The sequence below is a fragment of the Myotis davidii genome, unplaced genomic scaffold (assembly GCF_000327345.1).
Source record: "Myotis davidii unplaced genomic scaffold, ASM32734v1 scaffold69, whole genome shotgun sequence".
In the NCBI taxonomy this organism is placed as follows: Eukaryota; Metazoa; Chordata; class Mammalia; order Chiroptera; family Vespertilionidae; genus Myotis; species Myotis davidii.
In genome coordinates, this window is record NW_006300363.1 from 266043 (window position 1) to 283812 (window position 17770).

General features: G+C 44.4%; 2 protein-coding genes and 1 long non-coding RNA gene across 3 annotated transcripts in view; 2 read left to right on the plus strand and 1 right to left on the minus strand.

The window, feature by feature from the left end:
- Positions 1-8388, plus strand: part of KLHL11 (kelch like family member 11) — a 9149-nt gene extending 761 nt beyond the window's left edge. Inside the window, exon 3 of the mRNA XM_006776736.2 lies at positions 5170-8388. Coding sequence (XP_006776799.1) covers positions 5170-6751 — 1582 coding nt within the window. The 3' untranslated portion in view covers positions 6752-8388. The remainder of the gene's footprint in view (positions 1-5169) is intronic.
- Positions 8389-10952: 2564 nt separating this feature from the next.
- On the minus strand, positions 10953-17024 carry KLHL10 (kelch like family member 10). Its single transcript, XM_006776653.2, has 5 exons — positions 16555-17024; positions 14078-14567; positions 12329-12946; positions 11583-11732; positions 10953-11380 (listed from the first exon to the last, which is right to left on the minus strand). Exons 1-5 carry the CDS (start codon positions 16746-16748, stop codon positions 11006-11008), a joined length of 1827 nt encoding a protein of 608 aa, XP_006776716.1. The 5' UTR covers positions 16749-17024; the 3' UTR covers positions 10953-11005.
- On the plus strand, positions 14546-17762 carry LOC107185135. Its single transcript, XR_001516054.1, has 3 exons — positions 14546-15763; positions 16530-16705; positions 17413-17762. It is a non-coding gene; the product is annotated as an uncharacterized LOC107185135 (long non-coding RNA).
- Positions 17763-17770: the final 8 nt, after the last annotated feature.

The following is a 17770-nucleotide window of genomic DNA, read 5'->3' on the forward strand; positions in this document are numbered from 1 at the left end:
GCTGGCCACTGAGGATGCCGCCTGCCCGTCCGGCCAGGGCCACCTGCCGTAGGGAGTTCAGATCCCCGGTGGAGGAACAAAGGCAATCCGAAGGAAAGCCCGCTTGTTGTAAGTGCCGTATTGACATTAAAAAGGGATGAGAGGGGGTGTGTGTGTGGAAGGATTGTGATGGGGTAGAGGAAAGACCTTTCTCGGGAGATGACATTTAAACCGACCCTTAAACAGCAAAGATGGGGGCTTCCTGGCGGGTGACGCAGAGGCCCTCAGGCAAGATCCAGTTTGGCTCAGAGAAGAACTGGAAAAGAAAAACCCAGTGGGGCTGGATATGGTGGGTGAAGGGGAGACGATATGATGGATATGATGGGGTGTGGGAAATGCGTTGGAATAAGGAGTTTGCATTTTACTGGGTGATGGGAAGCTGGGTAAGTAAATTATCCGATTTAAGTATTTTAAAAGATGATTCTGCAGCGGTGGAAAGGGGATTGTGGAGGGCAGGAATGGATGCTCGGAGACTGGTTAGGGGGCAGGTGAACGAAAGCCATTTATAGAGCTGGGAGGAGCCTGTTGGGGCAGGATTATGTTACAGATACGTTATTTTAACAACTACCTATTGAGAACCTATTATGCACCCGTTCAGACACTGGGTTCTAAAGGTGCTGGGAATTCAGCGGTGAACAAAACGGACAAAAGTCCCTTCGTCATTGCACTCACATTGGTAGATGGACAACAGATACGTGAAATAGATAGCGTGTTGGGTGATGGTTATAGTTATGATGGAAAATAAAACGTGGTGGGGACATACAGAAAGGGCTGATGGAGAGAAGCTATTTTTTAAATCGAATAAAGAATCCCTCACAAAGAAGACATTTTGCAAAGAACTGAAGGAGGTGAGATGAATCAGTGTTGGTGTGAAGGCCCGAAGTGGAGCTTATCTGGATGGTAAAGAATAGCAGGAGGCCATTGTGGCTGGATCAGAGAGATGCCGAATGAGAGGGGCAGGAAAGGCCTCTGGGTGGTGATGGGAACGGATCCAAGTCCCGTAGGGCCTTGTTGGGCTGTGGAAGGACCTGGACTCTTACTCTGAATGAGATGTGAAGGTTTGAGGCCGAGGAATGACGCATTCTGATTTGAAGAATTCTGCTGTGTTAGAAAAGGAGGGGCAGCAAGGGCAGAAGCAGAGGTTGTTGCCATGGTGGTAGAGACTTGGATTGAGGAGGGAGAAGTAAAGGTAATAAGTGCTTCAATTCTAGGTCTATTTTGAAGATAGAGGAGATGAATTTGCTTATGGATTTGATGTGGGGTGTGAGAGAGAGAATGCTAGCTTCTGGACTCAAGCAATTGGATAGATGGAGTTGTTATTTATTAACGTGGAAGGCTGCAGGAAAGCAAGGTTGGGAGGCAGATCAGGAGTTTGGTTTGGGTCCAGGAGAAGTCTGAGTAGGCAGGTGGGTATCAGCGCATTGGGAGCTAGAGATTGGGAGGAAATAAGCATACAGATGATAATTGAAGCTAGAAGACTGGATGGAATTACTTAGGAAGAGAGTGTAGATAGAAAAGTGAAGGGGCAGGACTGCGTCCTGGGATTCTTCAGAACGTTAAAGAGGAACCAGCAGAGAAGACTAGAAAGAAGGGTGCCAATCATGTCAGCTCTGTCAACCGCAAGTGATCTTTGAATTTGACAATAACAGAGTAGAAAAGGAGAGATTAATGTTACAGGACAGGGGAATAATTTCAGGAGCAAAGTCTTTGAAACCAAGAAGCGGATAGAATTCATATTAAAAATGGAAAAGTTGGCCTGGCTGGTTGAGCATCGACCTATGAACCAGGAGTTCAAGGTTCCATTTCCCAGTCAGGGCACATGCCCGGGTTGTGGGCTCAGTGGACTGTGCAGGAGGCAGCTGATCAATGATTCTCTCATCATTGATGTTTCTATCTCTCTCTCCCTCTCCCTTCCTCTCTGAAATCAATTTAAAAAAAAGATTTTTTTTTTAATGGAAAAGTTGGACTGGGAGAGCATAGTATAGAGTACGGCTGTAGCCAGTGTGAGTGGTGGGAGGATGAAGTTTCTGCCTGATGGCTTCTCTTTATTCTTAAAGTGTGAGGCTAGGTCATCCAATAGAGAATGGAGTGGAACAGGGTGGGGCAGTTATAGATCTGAGATGGGGGAAGGGTGATTGCACTCACTCATGCTGTGTTTGCTTTTGTCAGGTGAGCTTGTGTTCTTCAGATTTGTCCCAGCTTTATTGGGGAGTTGGGGATAAGGAGGAGAAAACACCCCAGGCAGTTTACTTAAAGCACTAACTTCTCCATCTGTCAGCCGCTGAGCAATTGCCTTGTGTTAGGCACTCTTCTGAGTATCCTGCAACCATCACATCTAATCTTACAGCTCTGAGAGAGGATCATTCTCCTAACCGCCCCCCCCCCATATACTCTGTTGATCCTGCCTACCTTGTAGGGCATTAGAACATAAATAATAGGAAGTGCAGCTTGCAGTGCCCATCACATGGCACATGCCTAGTATATGCCAGCTAGCTGTTGTTTTCATAGAGCAGTGTTCCAAACACTGTCCCAGGGAATATGTGTGAGAATTACCTGGAGTGCCTGCCAAAAATAGGAGCTGGGTAGGGTGGTGAGCCTGGGAATCTAGGCACCCAGACATGTTTGAGAGCCACTGGAACTCTTACTACTGCACCTTGTCTTTGTTTTATGTCTAAGATGTATGTTCACTGAAGAGGGTGAAGGGAGCTACTCATCTTTATATCATTGTTCGACAGTGTTGTCCGATTGTCATTGGCACCAGTTCAACGGCAACAGGAACCCCCGATTTGGGGTGTGGTGAAGAAGGAAACTTTATTCAGTGCAAAACAGCTAATTGTGAGACAGCACAGCTGTGAAAACAGCATGGGCTGTAGAACAGCTCAGTTGTGAGACAGCAGGGCTGTGAAGCAGCCCTGGGGCCGGGCCCCTCTCCAGCTAGATGCTCCGCTCTCCTCTGCTCTGCTCCTCCATGGTCTGCTGTGGCCTGCACTGGGCTGCTGCGTTCTGTGCCAGTCTGCTGTGGCCTGCACTGGGCTGCTCCACTCTGCTCCTTTGAGACATCTTTGGTGGTTCAGCTCAGCCAGGGTCACCCAGTTTTTGGTGGGAAAGGAAAGTGCGCTGTCAGAGCCAGAGGGGAGCTGGCTTATTTGGATAGAATTCCTTGCCCCTAGTGCCTGATTGTCGTCATGCAAATGAGGACTCCAAGTCCTCACAGTTTGATTGGTCCAAAATGCACTGTCCTGATTGGACAGAATAGAGCCACTCAGGTTGGTTGGAGCTGCACAGCTTCCAGTTGGATGGGGAAAGCTTTGGTCCTTTTGGTTGAAATTGAATTTCAGGAACACCTCTATTATAAGGGCTAGCTAGCTCAGATGGCAGAAACATAGCTGGGTTCTGAGGCAAGTACTTCGGTGCAGAGGCCCCTATGCTCTTTTTTTAAAAAATTTGATCCCAGTTAGCTACCAAGAGCCTTCTCTCCCTCAGGTTTCACAATAGTTGTAATAATCATAATAATAAATGGTTACTGAATTAAATAGGTCTGGACTGCCGAAACCGGTTTGGCTCAGTGGATAGAGCATCGGCCTGCGGACTGAGGGGTCCCGGGTTCGATTCCGGTCAAGGGCATGTGCCTGGGTTGCGGGCACATCCCCAGTGGGAGATGTGCAGGAGGCAGCTGATCGATGTTTCTCTCTCATCGATGTTTCTAACTCTCTATCTCTCTCCCTTCCTCTCTGTAAAAAATCAATAAAATACATTTTTTAAAAAATAAATAAATAGGTCTGGACTGATGTAGTCATCCGTATATTGTTGAGGTTCTCAGTTCTGGGGACTTTCTCTTTCTAACGCCATGGTCTCAAACTGGCTACCCTTGGGGCTGAATGCTGCCAGATTTATGAATTTGTCTGAAATGTGGTTTTGTGTGTGTGCTTTTTGTTTTTGTTTTTTTTAATTTAACTTTAAACAAATTTAGGTAGGTAGGCAATTTCTAACCAGCTACATTCCAAACCATTTTCTTTTCTTTTTTATTTTGTTAATCCTTACCCAAGGATATTTTTTCCATTAGAAGAGGAGGTGAGGGGGCGGGGTGGGGGGAGTAGAGAAAGAAACAGGGATGTGAAACAGATTCATTGATTGGTTGCCTCCCGCACATGCCCTGACTGGGGCCAGGGATCGATCCTGCAACCCAGTTATGTGCCCTTGACTGGGAATCCAGCCCAAGACCCTTCAGTGTGCAGGCCAACACTCTAACCACTGAGCACACCTGCCAGTGCTCTTCTTTTTTTAACCTGGACTGTCCTGTACATGTTTTTTATTGTTTTATTTCCTGGCTTCTTCAGATGTTGTTTGCTTTGCCACCCCTGCCTTAATGAGACTGCAGCTCCCCCACTCTCCAGCACCTACCCCCCTTCATTTGTTGACCTGGGAGAATGGTCTGGTGAAGAGGAGATTTAAACCTCTGACACAAAAACTCCACTTCTGATGCTTGAGTCAACAACCTCCTGGGATCCACAGTTCCTATACCGTGCAGTCAGTGCTTAATAAAGTCTCTTCACTGAGACCCTGCCTCATTTGAAGAGAGGCTGATAACTGGCAAGGGATTGGGGTAGGATGGCATAGGCAAGTTTGAATTGAGATTTGCCTTTGCAAGAGCAAATTAGAGTGAAAATAGTCCTAGCTGGTTTGGCTCAGTGGGTAGAGTGTCAGCCTGCGGACTGAAGGGTCCCAAGTTTGAGTCCAGTCAGGGACACATACCTAGGTTGCAGGCTCCATCTCCAGCCCTGGTTGGGGCACATGCAGAAGGCAACCACTCATTATGCTTCTCTCACATCAGTGTTTCTCTCTCTCTCTCTCCCTCTCTCTGTCTCTCCACTCTCTCTAAAAATCAACGGAAAAATATTCTCGGGTGAGGCTTAACAACAACAAAAAAAGTGAAAATAAAGTGTAGGACTGTTACAGCTTTTAAACATACTTTTCAGCATAATCCATTTTAATTTGGGAGGATTTGCTTTTTTTCAGATATTGTGCATTAAGTAAGTTGAAGCTTACCATTTCAATTTGTATAATTCAGATGCTCTCAAAATGCAGCCACATGCACATTTGAAAATTAATCCTTCTTTTTCTTGATTTTAGGTTCCTATTAATTCGCTTAAAAGAATTTTGTGGAGAATTTCTCAAGAAGAAACTTCATCTCTCTAATTGTGTGGCCATTCATAGCTTAGCTCACATGTATACCCTGAGCCAACTTGCTCTGAAAGCTGCCGATATGATACGGAGAAATTTCCACAAAGTAATTCAGGATGAGGAATTTTATACTTTACCTTTCCATCTTATTCGAGACTGGCTGTCAGACTTGGAAATTACGGTTGATTCCGAAGAGGTTCTTTTTGAAACAGTTTTGAAGTGGGTTCAGAGAAATGCTGAAGAGAGGGAGAGATACTTTGAAGAACTTTTTAAATTGCTCAGATTGTCCCAGATGAAACCTACCTATCTTACTCGGCATGTCAAACCAGAGAGGCTGGTGGCCAATAATGAAGTTTGCGTCAAGTTAGTGGCTGATGCAGTGGAGAGGCATGCTCTGAGAGCTGAGAACATACAGTCTGGTACATTCCAGCATCCTGCTTCTCATGTCTCGTTATTACCTCGCTATGGACAAAACATGGACGTGATCATGGTTATTGGAGGCGTGTCGGAAGGAGGGGACTATTTAAGTGAATGTGTGGGATATTTTGTTGATGAGGACAGATGGGTAAACCTGCCCCATATTCATAATCACCTGGATGGCCATGCAGTTGCAGTAACGGAATCCCACGTGTATGTTGCTGGATCAATGGAACCAGGTTTTGCTAAAACTGTGGAAAGATATAACCCGAATTTTAATATATGGGAACATGTTTGTAGTCTGATGACCAGGAAGCATTCTTTTGGGCTAACACAAGTCAAAGGGAAGCTCTATAGCATTGGAGGACATGGCAACTTCAGTCCTGGCTTTAAAGATGTTACTGTTTATAATCCTGAGATTGATAAGTGGCACAACTTAGAATCAGCACCAAAGATTCTTCGAGATGTCAAAGCACTAGCCGTTGAAGACCGGTTTGTGTATATCGCTGCCCGCACTCCTGTGGATCGGGACACTGAAGATGGATTAAAGGCCGTAATCACCTGCTACGATACAGAGACTCGACAGTGGCAAGATGTGAAATCTTTGCCACTTATTGACAATTACTGCTTTTTCCAAATGTCTGTGGTCAATTCCAACTTTTATCAGACGGCATCATGTTGTCCCAAGAGTTATTCTTTGGAAAATGAAGAGGCAGTCAGAAAAATCGCCAGCCAAGTTTCCGATGAGATCCTGGAAAGCTTGCCTCCAGAAGTCCTGAGCATCGAAGGAGCAGCCATTTGCTATTACAAAGATGACGTTTTCATTATTGGAGGCTGGAAAAACAGTGATGACATTGACAAGCAGTATCGGAAAGAAGCCTACCGCTACTGCGCTGAGAGGAAGAGGTGGATGCTGCTTCCTCCCATGCCGCAACCTCGTTGTAGAGCCACTGCTTGCCACGTGAGAATCCCATACCGGTACTTGCATGGCACCCAGAGATATCCTATGCCTCAAAACTTAATGTGGCAGAAGGACCGGATCAGACAGATGCAAGAAATACATCGGCACGCCTTAAACATGCGGCGAGTGCCAAGCTCTCAGATCGAATGCTAGGTTCTCTAATACGTGAAGCTTAAAACAGTTACACACCTGTTTTTTGAAGCTGACGATACCAGACTGTTACTTGAAAAAGTGTGTCAATAACTTATTTTCTACCTGAATTGATGATTGCCCCCTATAAAGGAAATATAGTTAAAACGGAAGACTGGGAAACTCAATTCAATACGTGGTAATTTTTGTTAGCTTGCAGTCTTTTTCTGCCTTTGGTCTCTGTCTGTAGTTTGTGTATGTGCTAGCTAAATAAGATCTTATTAAAGACCAATGGGAAAACCAGGCGTAGTTACTTGGCTGGTTTTCTGCCAAGAAGGTATAACTCCTTTGTCTTAGGACTTAGGTTTTGAAGATGCTTTAAGAACCAGTTTTATTTGCACATTTACCTTGATATTCCTTTTCACTTTTTTCCTGAATGGTTGGTTTTGACAAGATCAGAATTTATGCATTGAGCCCTCATTTGCAAGAGGTATGTGCAATAGTAGGACTGAAATTTGAAGGAAAAAGCACAATATTTTAGCAAGATGATTTTAGAATTTTTGCTTTGACATTTTGTTTATCTAGAAATGCTGTTTTCTTTCCTTCTAGAAGAGAGGACTGATGAGAAATTTGTAATTGGCTCATGCATTTTTTTGGAATATTTTTCATTTCTTTAGCCAACTGAGTTAATGACTTTAAGCTGTCACTCTGAAATGATGGTAGTTGGCACAAGTATTGATCTTTAGCTGATTGATTGAGTACAGAGGATATTATATATGTGAAATTTGTTTCTCTGAGAAGTATTGGTGTAGTCTGAGAAATCAAAGGCATTAAAAATTTTTAAATACTTTTTTCAGGAATTGCAGGCTTATATAAGGATAAGTTCATGAGTGTAAATAATGCTTATGACAATCGACACTCAATGCCTTCAATTTTAAATTTTGCTCTAATGCATATTTCATAGGATCTTCATTCCTTTCTAAAATGTTTTTTTGAAATGGAAAGGGAATAACAATTTAGAGAAATGTTGCTAAAAACAAGCCTTATTTCTCAGCCCCCATTGTTATAATGTCATATCCAGTTGCCCTGGACTTTTTTTTTAAGAAGACTTTATTTGAGCCAAACTGACCACATATGCTGGGAGCAGGACCTAAAATGCTCCCCAGTTGCCATGAACTTTAATTGGAACTTTGCCTGAGCCTGGAATACCAAATTTAAGGGCATAATTCTGGCCCTTCAAAATTTACCACTGTAGTTATTTTTAATTTATTTTTATTCATTCTTCTGATTCTCTTAACACATTCAAAAGCTTTATACAATTTAGCACTTGGTTTGACTATTTTAGCACTCAGTAACTCCTACTCTTTTTGTTTGCAATGTGGGTCCAGTATATTTTTCTTGTTTTCTATTATCGTAGGCATTCCCAAACACTGTCCTAGAAGTAGAATTCTAAGTGCATTGATTTTTTTTTTCCCTACTGCATTATAGTTAACCTCCTTATTAGCTGTATCAAACACTAAAAAAAGTACAACCAGAAATTTTAGCTTTCAGCTGCAAGGCTACTAATGTTTAGCCCTTGGACTCTACTAAGAATTTTCCTGAAATTTCTAAATTGATATCACTACCTACGATGGTTTTTCAATAAATGTGTTGGAAATCTGCAAAGTACAACCAGAAATTTTAGCTTTCAGCTGCAAGACTACTAATGTTTAGCCCTTGGACTCTACTAAGAATTTTCCTGAAATTTCTAAATTGATATCACTATCTACGATGGTTTTTCAATAAATGTGTTAGAAATCTGCTTTCAAACCATTTCATTTAGACAGGGGTGGGGATCGGAACTGCAAGTCATATTTCTCTAGGAGGATATATTATCCCACCCCAGCCATTTTCTCAATTTCTATGTATTTGTGGTTAGTTTAATAAAAGCCATTGGATTCTGAGAAATGCTGATACCTAGTTGTGAGAGATCTATGCAAGTAAGGCAGAAAAGCTCAATGCACGAAGTTCCCATTTCTCTGATAGACTGTGCTAGGCTTCCTTCTCCTGGCTGTGATGCCAGCTTCTCTCTGGAAGGGTGTGATGCAGGATTGGGGGCCAGCGGGTTTTGTGGGGTTTTTGTCTCAGACTTTTCTGAGTGTCACCAATTTATTTGGAAGGTGTCTCTTTTTCACATGATATGGCAGACCCTATAACTCAAAGATCTAGGTATAATCTGGTTTTGAAAACTTGATTGAAATTGTTGTTTTTTAACTTAGCAGGCAGCCTAGGCCACGGGTGGAAAGAAGGGGTAAGTCCTTTCTTGCATGATGATGTGTGCAGGTTTTCCTGACTACTGAATTGCTAATTTTCGTATTTGAATTCACATGTGTGATTTTACATCAATAACTTGTGTTTCTGAAATAGCCTAACTGACTTGTTAATCAGGAAAGAAACCGGATTTGCTTAAATCTGTTCCAGGTTGACATTCTGAAATTCCAAACTGGAAATAACTTCCCAGCGTTTTTGGAAAGGTTCTGAGTACAAAGAACCTAAAATGCCTTTGGGGGGCGGGGAAATGTCCTTTTTGATGAAAACTTAAAAGATTGTGTTTGGTAATTTAAACAGATAAAAATACAGCTTTAAAAAGGCAATTAATGTGTATTTAAGCAAATCTTGTTTTGTTGCTTTTGGTATTTTGTGGATGTAAAAGATGAATTGATTATACAAAAAGTAACAACGATACATAACTTGGAGTGAATCTACTTCTGTCTCAGAATGGATATCTTAACTATACCTACCCTACCATGGTTAAAAAACCCAGTGGTATATATTAAAAATGTCAGTCACGAGCTTAGTGTTTCAGTATCTCACTTGCAGTTATTTGCATGATTAGTCTTATGTATCTTGGTATCTTGGCTTTTGCTGTGCCAATTCAAAAATATTGTGCTAAAAAAATCTAAACATTCATTGACGTCAGTTTTGTTTTGATCAGCTGGTTTTGTGTAGCATTTCTGGGACCAAAAAATTTTAAATACTAACTTTTTAAATATAGAACAGACTCTTGGAACTGGAAAGACAGTGTTTACGGAAGATTTGTGTGCTTTGTATTTTAAATTCTTCACGCTGCTGCTAAGGCAGTTTCTAATGCACATGTTTTTTCTTCATGTTTCTTGACTAGTGTAGCATGTGGTGTATTTAAATATTCTCTGCTTCATAATTCTAATATGAATACTATATATTGGTAGACAGGTAAGCTAAATTGTGTATTTTAGTTACTTGGCCTAACAGGCATAACCAAAGGGGTTTTTTTGTGTACTTCCCTCAAATTAAGCTTAAATAAAAAGGGTGTATTGGTCACATTTCATGTCTTTTGAAAACATAGAGAATTGTGAAGCATGTTCATCTGCCTACACTAGAAAACTGGGGTGCCTGTAGGTTGCTCTTAACTGTAGAATATTTGAGAAATAATTCAGTCTCCTTTTTAACTGTCAAACATTTTGGCACAGTTCATCACTCCAGTTTGTTAATCTCTTGAGAGTAGTCTATTTTGTTTTTGTTAATGTTCTGGTCATTGGAAACAAAAAGAACTCCTAGTTGAGTGATGTAATACAATAACATAATATAGTAGTCATTTTGCTTCAAAGAATTTAGATAGCCAAATAACTGCTATTTGTTGCTTACCTTTGTGGGGCTTGTGTCTGCTCTGTACGACCATTTCTGCAGCAGTGAAGCACATACAGTAGAGCACTTACTCCTCCTGCCGTACGCACTCATGAGAAGTAGTGCTTGCTGGGTGTTTGAAGACCTTAGGGTCCCCGTGCTTAGGGCTCATTGAGTTATTTGTGACATCAGTACTTAGTTCAAGTGATGTACAGTGAGTTTTGGGGCCAGTAGTGTCCAAGCCCCTACACAACTGAACGTATGCTTTTGACTGTCTCCTTAAGTCAGAGGAGATGCGGAACGTAAGACACTTGGAGACATTACATTGTATAATAGCTTGTTTTATGTTCCTGAAGTTATCTTGTCCTGTGTTAAAGCTACTAATGGTCTCGATATAAGCTTTAAATAAACGTATTTCATTAGAGCTGGTTTGCATTGTGTAGTTTTTCCTTTTAAGTATGTACTGTTGAAGATAATTGCCCTCTTCCTTGAACCCTTTTACTCCCTCATTCGTCCAACCCTTGGCTCCCTTATGTTGAACATTTTCCAGTACTCTTACAAGTTTAAACACTGCATTTATTTTAAAAAAGAATTAATTCTTATTGCTTAGACTTTTTATTAGCTAAATGAAGAGGCTCATACAGGTAAGGTACTTGTTGAAGCGGAGTACTTTACTTCATCTCGCAGTGCTAATCCTGTGAAGTTGTCCCTTCTAGCTGCATATTCCCCAACATTGGCCAGCCCTGGTACCACACAGCAGCTCAGAGCACTGCGATATATACTCATGTCATGGGCATCATACCACTCGTCGGTCTTTTCATCATAGCACTCAACATTAAAGGTGGTGGTAAAGCCATTAAAGCCACCCACCACAAACAAGAGGTCGTCTACCACCTCGATGCCGAAATTGCTACGAGGATTAAACATAGTGGGGATCGTGCGCCAAGTGTTAGCCACTGGGCTGTAGGCTTCTGCACTCCTAAGTCGATTAGCTCCATCAAAGCCGCCTACCTGTGGACAGCAACAGGGACACGATTTACTGTTAGCCACTGATTCTGTTCACCCAGAAGGCCCTCTAAGGGGAGGACTAGTGATTTCATACCTCCCTCTTCCACTGTCTTCCATGGAACAAAACCTTTTCAAAAGCTTACCAGTGGTTGTATAATAGAAAATGGAAGGGAATCATTTTTGTTGTGGTACACGATAAACTCACCGCGTATACGTGTTCTCCATAAGCAATTACGCCTATTCCACTCCTCCTGCTTCTCATGGGTGCTATGACTGTCCACTGATTACTCTCAGTGTTGTACACTTCTGCTGTAAACAGGCATTCATTTCCATTGAACCCACCACATATGTAGACCTGTGTGAAGACAGTTCAAGATTATTAAAATAGCTACCTCTGGAGTATGAAGAGGTTTGTATATGGCATGTGGGGGGCACTTTTATACCAGTCTGTGTACTCTGAGTTTCTTTTTTAAGTTGATTTTAGAGCGAGAGGATGGAGGGAGGGAGAGAAGCATCAACCCGCTGCTCCACCCATTCATGCACTTGTTGGTTGACCCTTGTATGTGCCACGACCAGGGATCAAGCCCAGAACCCTGGCCCATCGGGACAATGCTCCAGCCAGCCGAGCCACTAGCCGGGGCACTCTGAGTTTCCTTTCCCACATGTACATCTCTTGCTTTTTACTTATTTTTACTTTTTTTGTGGTTATACTCTCAGACTTTATTACAGTGAGAGGATACAAATAAAAACTCAGCCAGGGGAAGAGACTCATGGGTCAGAATAAGTAAAAAAAGATAGTTACAAAGGGTCACTTAGTCATTTGATGGAGTTTGAGCTGCCAAGATACTGCCATTTCTGTTTTCCATCCACCCCCCAAAAGGAAGAGCATTATTCCTGGGCTTGGTTGCTTTCACATCCCGGCCTTCCTCCCTCCCACCCCCAGTTTTTTACCTTTCCGTAGAGTGTTGTGGCACTCGCGTCACTCCTCTGTTCATGCATGGGGGCAATGAGTGTCCATTGATTGGTCTCTGGCTCGTAGCGTTCAGCAGTGTTGAGACGCACGTAGCCATCAAATCCTCCCATGGCATAGATGAAATTGCTGAGCACTGTCACGCTGACATAGCAACGTCTGGAGTGCATCGGCGCTACCTGGTGCCAAGTTTTCTTGACTGGGTCAAAACGTTTAACACTATTGAAATAGTCGACACTGTCGAACCCCCCAATGATATAGACGTAGCCTTTCAAATAGGCTGCCCCGTGGTAGGCACGGGGACTTTCTTCTTCACAAGTGACATTCACCCATCTGTCTGCCCGAGCATCATATGCCTCAATGGCATTGGTGGGGCTCCCACCACTCCAGCCACCAATTGCAAATAGGATGGCATAGGGGAGGCGGGGCCTGGTGAGTGGGTTGGTGAAGTCAGAATTAGAGGGTCCATTCATGTTTAGGTCATACATGGCCTTTAGGGCATTAATGATGACTGGCTTGCATTCCTCACTGTCTTTGACATAGTCATTCATCTTAACATTGTTCATGAAGTACTCGGCATGCATTAGGGCCAGGCGAACCTAAGGAGGAAATGCAGCAAGTCATTTAAAGTGAGGTGAGGAGGCCTGAAAAACCCCTTAGCCCCTTGGCTTACAGCCTGCCTTTGAATTGCAGTGGGGCCATATTTTGTTTTGTGAAATTTACAACTTAAACACTTTAAATACCTGTTTTTAAGAGGTGGTATACATTTGGATCCTGAGAATGAGCTAGAAAATGATGAGCAAGCTAGCTCATTCCTTGACCACCAGACTATGCTACTAGACAAAAAAACAACAACATTGAAGTAATTTTTCTGTGAATGAATATCTGTCTCTGTATGTAAAATAACACAAATTAACATCAAATGGCTACAACTCCAGTTTCTCTCTTGGGTTTGGGGAAACTCAGAATGGACAAAGGTAAAAAGAAGACTCTAGAATTCTTTTGAAGGCCTTGCCTTCTCCTTCCCCCACAGCCAGGGAGAATTTTGGTCAAAGACTAAAACTGGGGGGTGGAGGGGTGGCAAAATGCCCTGGCTGGTGTAGCTCTGTTGGTTGGAGCATCGTCCCGTACACCAAACAGTGGCTGGTTCGATTCCCTGTCAGGGCATACACCCAGGTTGCAGATCCTATCCCCGGTCGTTGTGTGAGCAGGAGGCAACCAACTCACATTGATGTTTCTCTCCCTTCCTCTCTCTAAAAAAGAAAAATAAATAAAATAAAAGGATATAACTGGGGCCGAAACCGGTTTGGCTCAGTGGATAGAGTGTTGGCCTGCGGACTGAAAGGTTCCAGGTTCGATTCCAATCAAGGGCATGTACGTGGGTTGTGGGCACATCTCCAGTAGGAGGTGTGCAGGAGGCAGCTGATCGATGTTTCTCTCTCATCAATGTTTCTAACTCTATCTCTCCCTTTCTCTCTGTAAAAAATCAATAAAATATATTTAAAAAAAAAAAAAGAATATAACTGGGATAAAAGGAACTAGCCATGCCAAGGGTAAAGAAAATTGCAAGATTCCAGAAACTAGTAGGAGATGCCTTCTCTACAAATATATGTAAATACAGCCCTGGAATCTGTCACACATCTGAATATAGCTCTTAGGACAACCCGACTGGGATAAATGAATCAAAAGCGGCCAATTAAGCAGCCTATAAAAAAATAATTAAACTTGACCTTGGGGAGCAAAACTGAAATATGCTGCTTCCTATTTTGGGAGTCATGAGCAATCCATTTTAAAATGGCCTCAAATACAGCGTCTTCTTGTTTGACGTTTAGCTCATCTTTCTCAATGATATCCTTCAGTTCAGTGACTGAGAGCTCCAAAAACTCGGCCGAGACTTTCACCATCTCCTCGAAGTTGTGCAGTATGAACATGTAGGCCTTCTGCCTGAGTTCCGGGCAGTAGTAGTAGTCTGTGAACTTGCAGATGCCGATACAGTTATCCAGACACAGCTCCGACTTGAGGAACTCACAGCAACCCCTCACGATGCCCATGATGTTAAATTGGTCCGCAGCAGCCAGCAGCTTCTCCACGTTGTCAGGTGTGATAGGGACGGTCCTGGTATACGCATATTCAATAATTAGTTTCATCATGTCGGGGGAGATGCCAGGAATGTTGTATACCTTCTTTTCAGTGTTGTTCCAGCCACTTGTAAACAAAGCTCTGGAAAAAGGGGAGGAACGAGCCATCACTGAAACCTTTCTCTCCAGTGTGCCATGCTCTCCCCACTTTGTGTTGTTGAGAGTTTGGACACCTTCCAAAGAGTGCATTGAAAATAAGTGGGCGGGAGGAAGGAGAGGGGCAGGGCGGGCTGCCTTATACAGCGGGCGAGAGAACCTTCCCAAGAGCTTTGATTTTGGTCACTCTTATCCTCATGATAACGATATCCTTTTCCCATTTTGTGGATGGAAAAATTGGAATCTAGAGCTAGGTGTAAGACCCAGGTCTCTTCTGTCTCAACCCATTGCCCACCAAATGCAAGTAATCTTCAACACATAGCCATAATCTAATCAATTCTATTGCTACCTCCTTGGTCCAAACCACCGCAGTCTCTTGCCTAGATTGGGAGTGACCGCCTAACTGATAGGCTCTTGACACCTCCAGAATTCAGTCTTATCTAACCACCAGTGTTCCTCTTAAAACCTTCCATTGACTTCCCTTCTTAGAGTAAAATATAAAGTCCTTTGGGGGTGGCTGAAGCGGCATTATTATCTACCGAAGTCCTGTGAGGTCTGGGCCAGTCACAGCTCTCTGACGGTATTTCCTCCCGCCTTCCCCCTCTGTTTCAGCCCTGTTGGCTTTGCCTTCCTTGACTACATCAGAGATGCTTCCACCTTTGGGCTCTACCTGCTGTTCCTTCTTCCTGGAATTCTGCCCAGATCTCTCGCTCACTCACTCCTTCATCCCCTTGCAGTCTTTGCTGTAATGTAACTTTGTCAGCAAAGTGATAACCCTATTGAAAATTGCCATCCACGCTACCTACCTTTTTTTCCCTTAGCACTTACAATCTGATATGTAGTTTATTTATTTAATGCCTCTTCCCCCTACCAGAAGGTAAGCTTCATGAGAACAGGAATGTTTACCTCTTTACTCATTGTTTTATTTCCAATACCCACTCTAGCGCTGGTCGCAAAACAGGCACTAAATAATTATTGGATAAATAAGTGACTGCTATTCCACTCTGTAGCTAGGTACTGAACAAGACAGAATTCCCGTCCGTAATATATTGTGCTTCCTTTTTCTAGGCGGTCTCAGGGACTATGGGCTTAAAGATAAAATTCTTCTCTAGAGCGGGGGGTCTGTAATACAGCCTCCGAGCCAAATTCCACCCACGCCTTCTTTTTTGTACTGCCCACGAGGTAAGGATGTCGTTTACATTTTTAAATGGGGTAAAAATGAAATTCAAATTTCAGTGTCCATTTAATATCGTCTATGGCTGCTTTCCCACTATAGAGGCAGAGTGGAGTAGTTGCATGTGACAGAGACTATATGGCCTGCGAAGCTTAAAGTATGTGCTAGCTGGTCTTTTTATAGACCCTGCTGTAGATCACCACAAGAATTTTTAGCAACAGGTGGGACACATTTATCATATCTTGATTGGAATTGATGACTCAAACATTTTCAGCTCATGAACAAAATAGCCCTTCCATTTCCTGGGTTACAATGGTTTGGACACAAACCACACACACACCCCTTTTTTCTCCTGATAAATATTTATGTGGTTCTTCCCCTGCATCCATCCCCCTTCCCACCCCCTCAATCCTTGATAACTTAGCACCCTGTTCAAGCTCGTCTCTACGGGATAGGGGGACAGGGGGACAAGGGGATAGGGGTGGCTGAAGTGGCATTATTATCTAGGTTCAAGTAGGAAACCCCGTATGGATGCTCAACTTTCCCAAAGGTTGGTTAGAGTGAGAATCAAGGGGAAAAAGCAGCGGGCCCACCAAGAGCTGGTTGAAATCCAATGGAAAATCGGGGGGAAGGGAATCTGGCCCTAGTTGTGCCTCTTCAGATGACAGAGGAGCCAGGCTCCCGGAGCCCCGTGCGTGGACGGTGTCCCTATAAGACGGTGGGGTGGGAACCATGTAATGGACCACGTCTGAAATGCACCCAATCCCCCCTCAGGCTGAGCCCGGCAGCCCTGCTGTACCTAAAGTAGGAACTGCAGCTACAGAGGATGTTCTTGTGGGCATTGAACTCAAAGCCATTGACCTTGATGACCACGTCGCAGAGCTTGCCCTCCAGCCTAAGCTCGTTGAAGATCTCACAGGTCATCGCACTCATCTTCCTCTCCATGTGAGGTTGGTGGAAACGTGTGGAGGCCGCCTTGTTCTCCATCTCCATGGCACCCTGGGGCCAGCCGAGGGAGGCTGTTCTCCGAGGGTGTCGGGGAGGGTTGTGGGGGGCCCCTTCAGCCAGCTGTCGCTCCTTTTCCCTACTACATCTTTCATGTAGGGTCCATCAGGCAGCCCAAGTTCCAGAATCCTGGGCCTGAGTGAGATCACTCTCAGGATTGTGCTCTCAGGTTCTGGAATTCTCTCCAGTGGGAAACCAGAGAAGAGGGTCTGGCCCTAGCTGTGCCTCTTCTGATGAGGAAGGGCCCAGGCGACGGGAGCCCAGCGCTTCGGCCCTGTCCCCAGACTTAAGCTGGTGGGGTGGGGAACGTGACATGAGCCAAGACGTCTGAAATGCGCCCAGTTCCCCCGTAGGCTTAGTTGGGCAACCCTATGACGTCTCAAGTCCCTGTCCTTGACTACCACCTACCTAACCCTGGGGAGGTCCACCCTGGGGTGTGGGGTGTGGGTTGTGGGGAGTTAACACCCACCTACCCCCCCGCCCCCGCCCACCAGCACACTACCAGCTGACGATCACCCCACACCAGCATCCATGTCCTTGTACCCAGAGCAGGACCATGACCACCAACACCATGTAAGAGTTTTTATTAGTTCTGGTTCCTGTTGCCCACTTGGCATCCCTGGGGCATCCATCCATCCGCCTCCTTCCACAGCTCCACACTGGCCCCCAGACACCGCGTTCATGGAAACCAGGCCAGAGGAGGCAGGAGGGAGAGGCAACATTGATGAGCCTGTCATTCTGGCCCAGCTGTCCAGGCCCCTCCTGCGCTCCGGACACGAGGTGGACACTCAGCATCTTCCGTGGGGCGCGGGCCCAGAAACGCACCCGCGGTGGGGCTCCTTCCGCCCCCTCCATCCTGCTGCCCTTCCCTCTGCAAACGAAGCCCGAAGCCACCATGCTTGCAGGGGTTTTGCTCTAGAAAGAGTGGCACCCAGTCACCCCAACCCCTTGGGACCGTCACCCTCCTCCACACAGAGCCCCCAGCAGGGTCTTCCCCGGCGCGGGGCGCA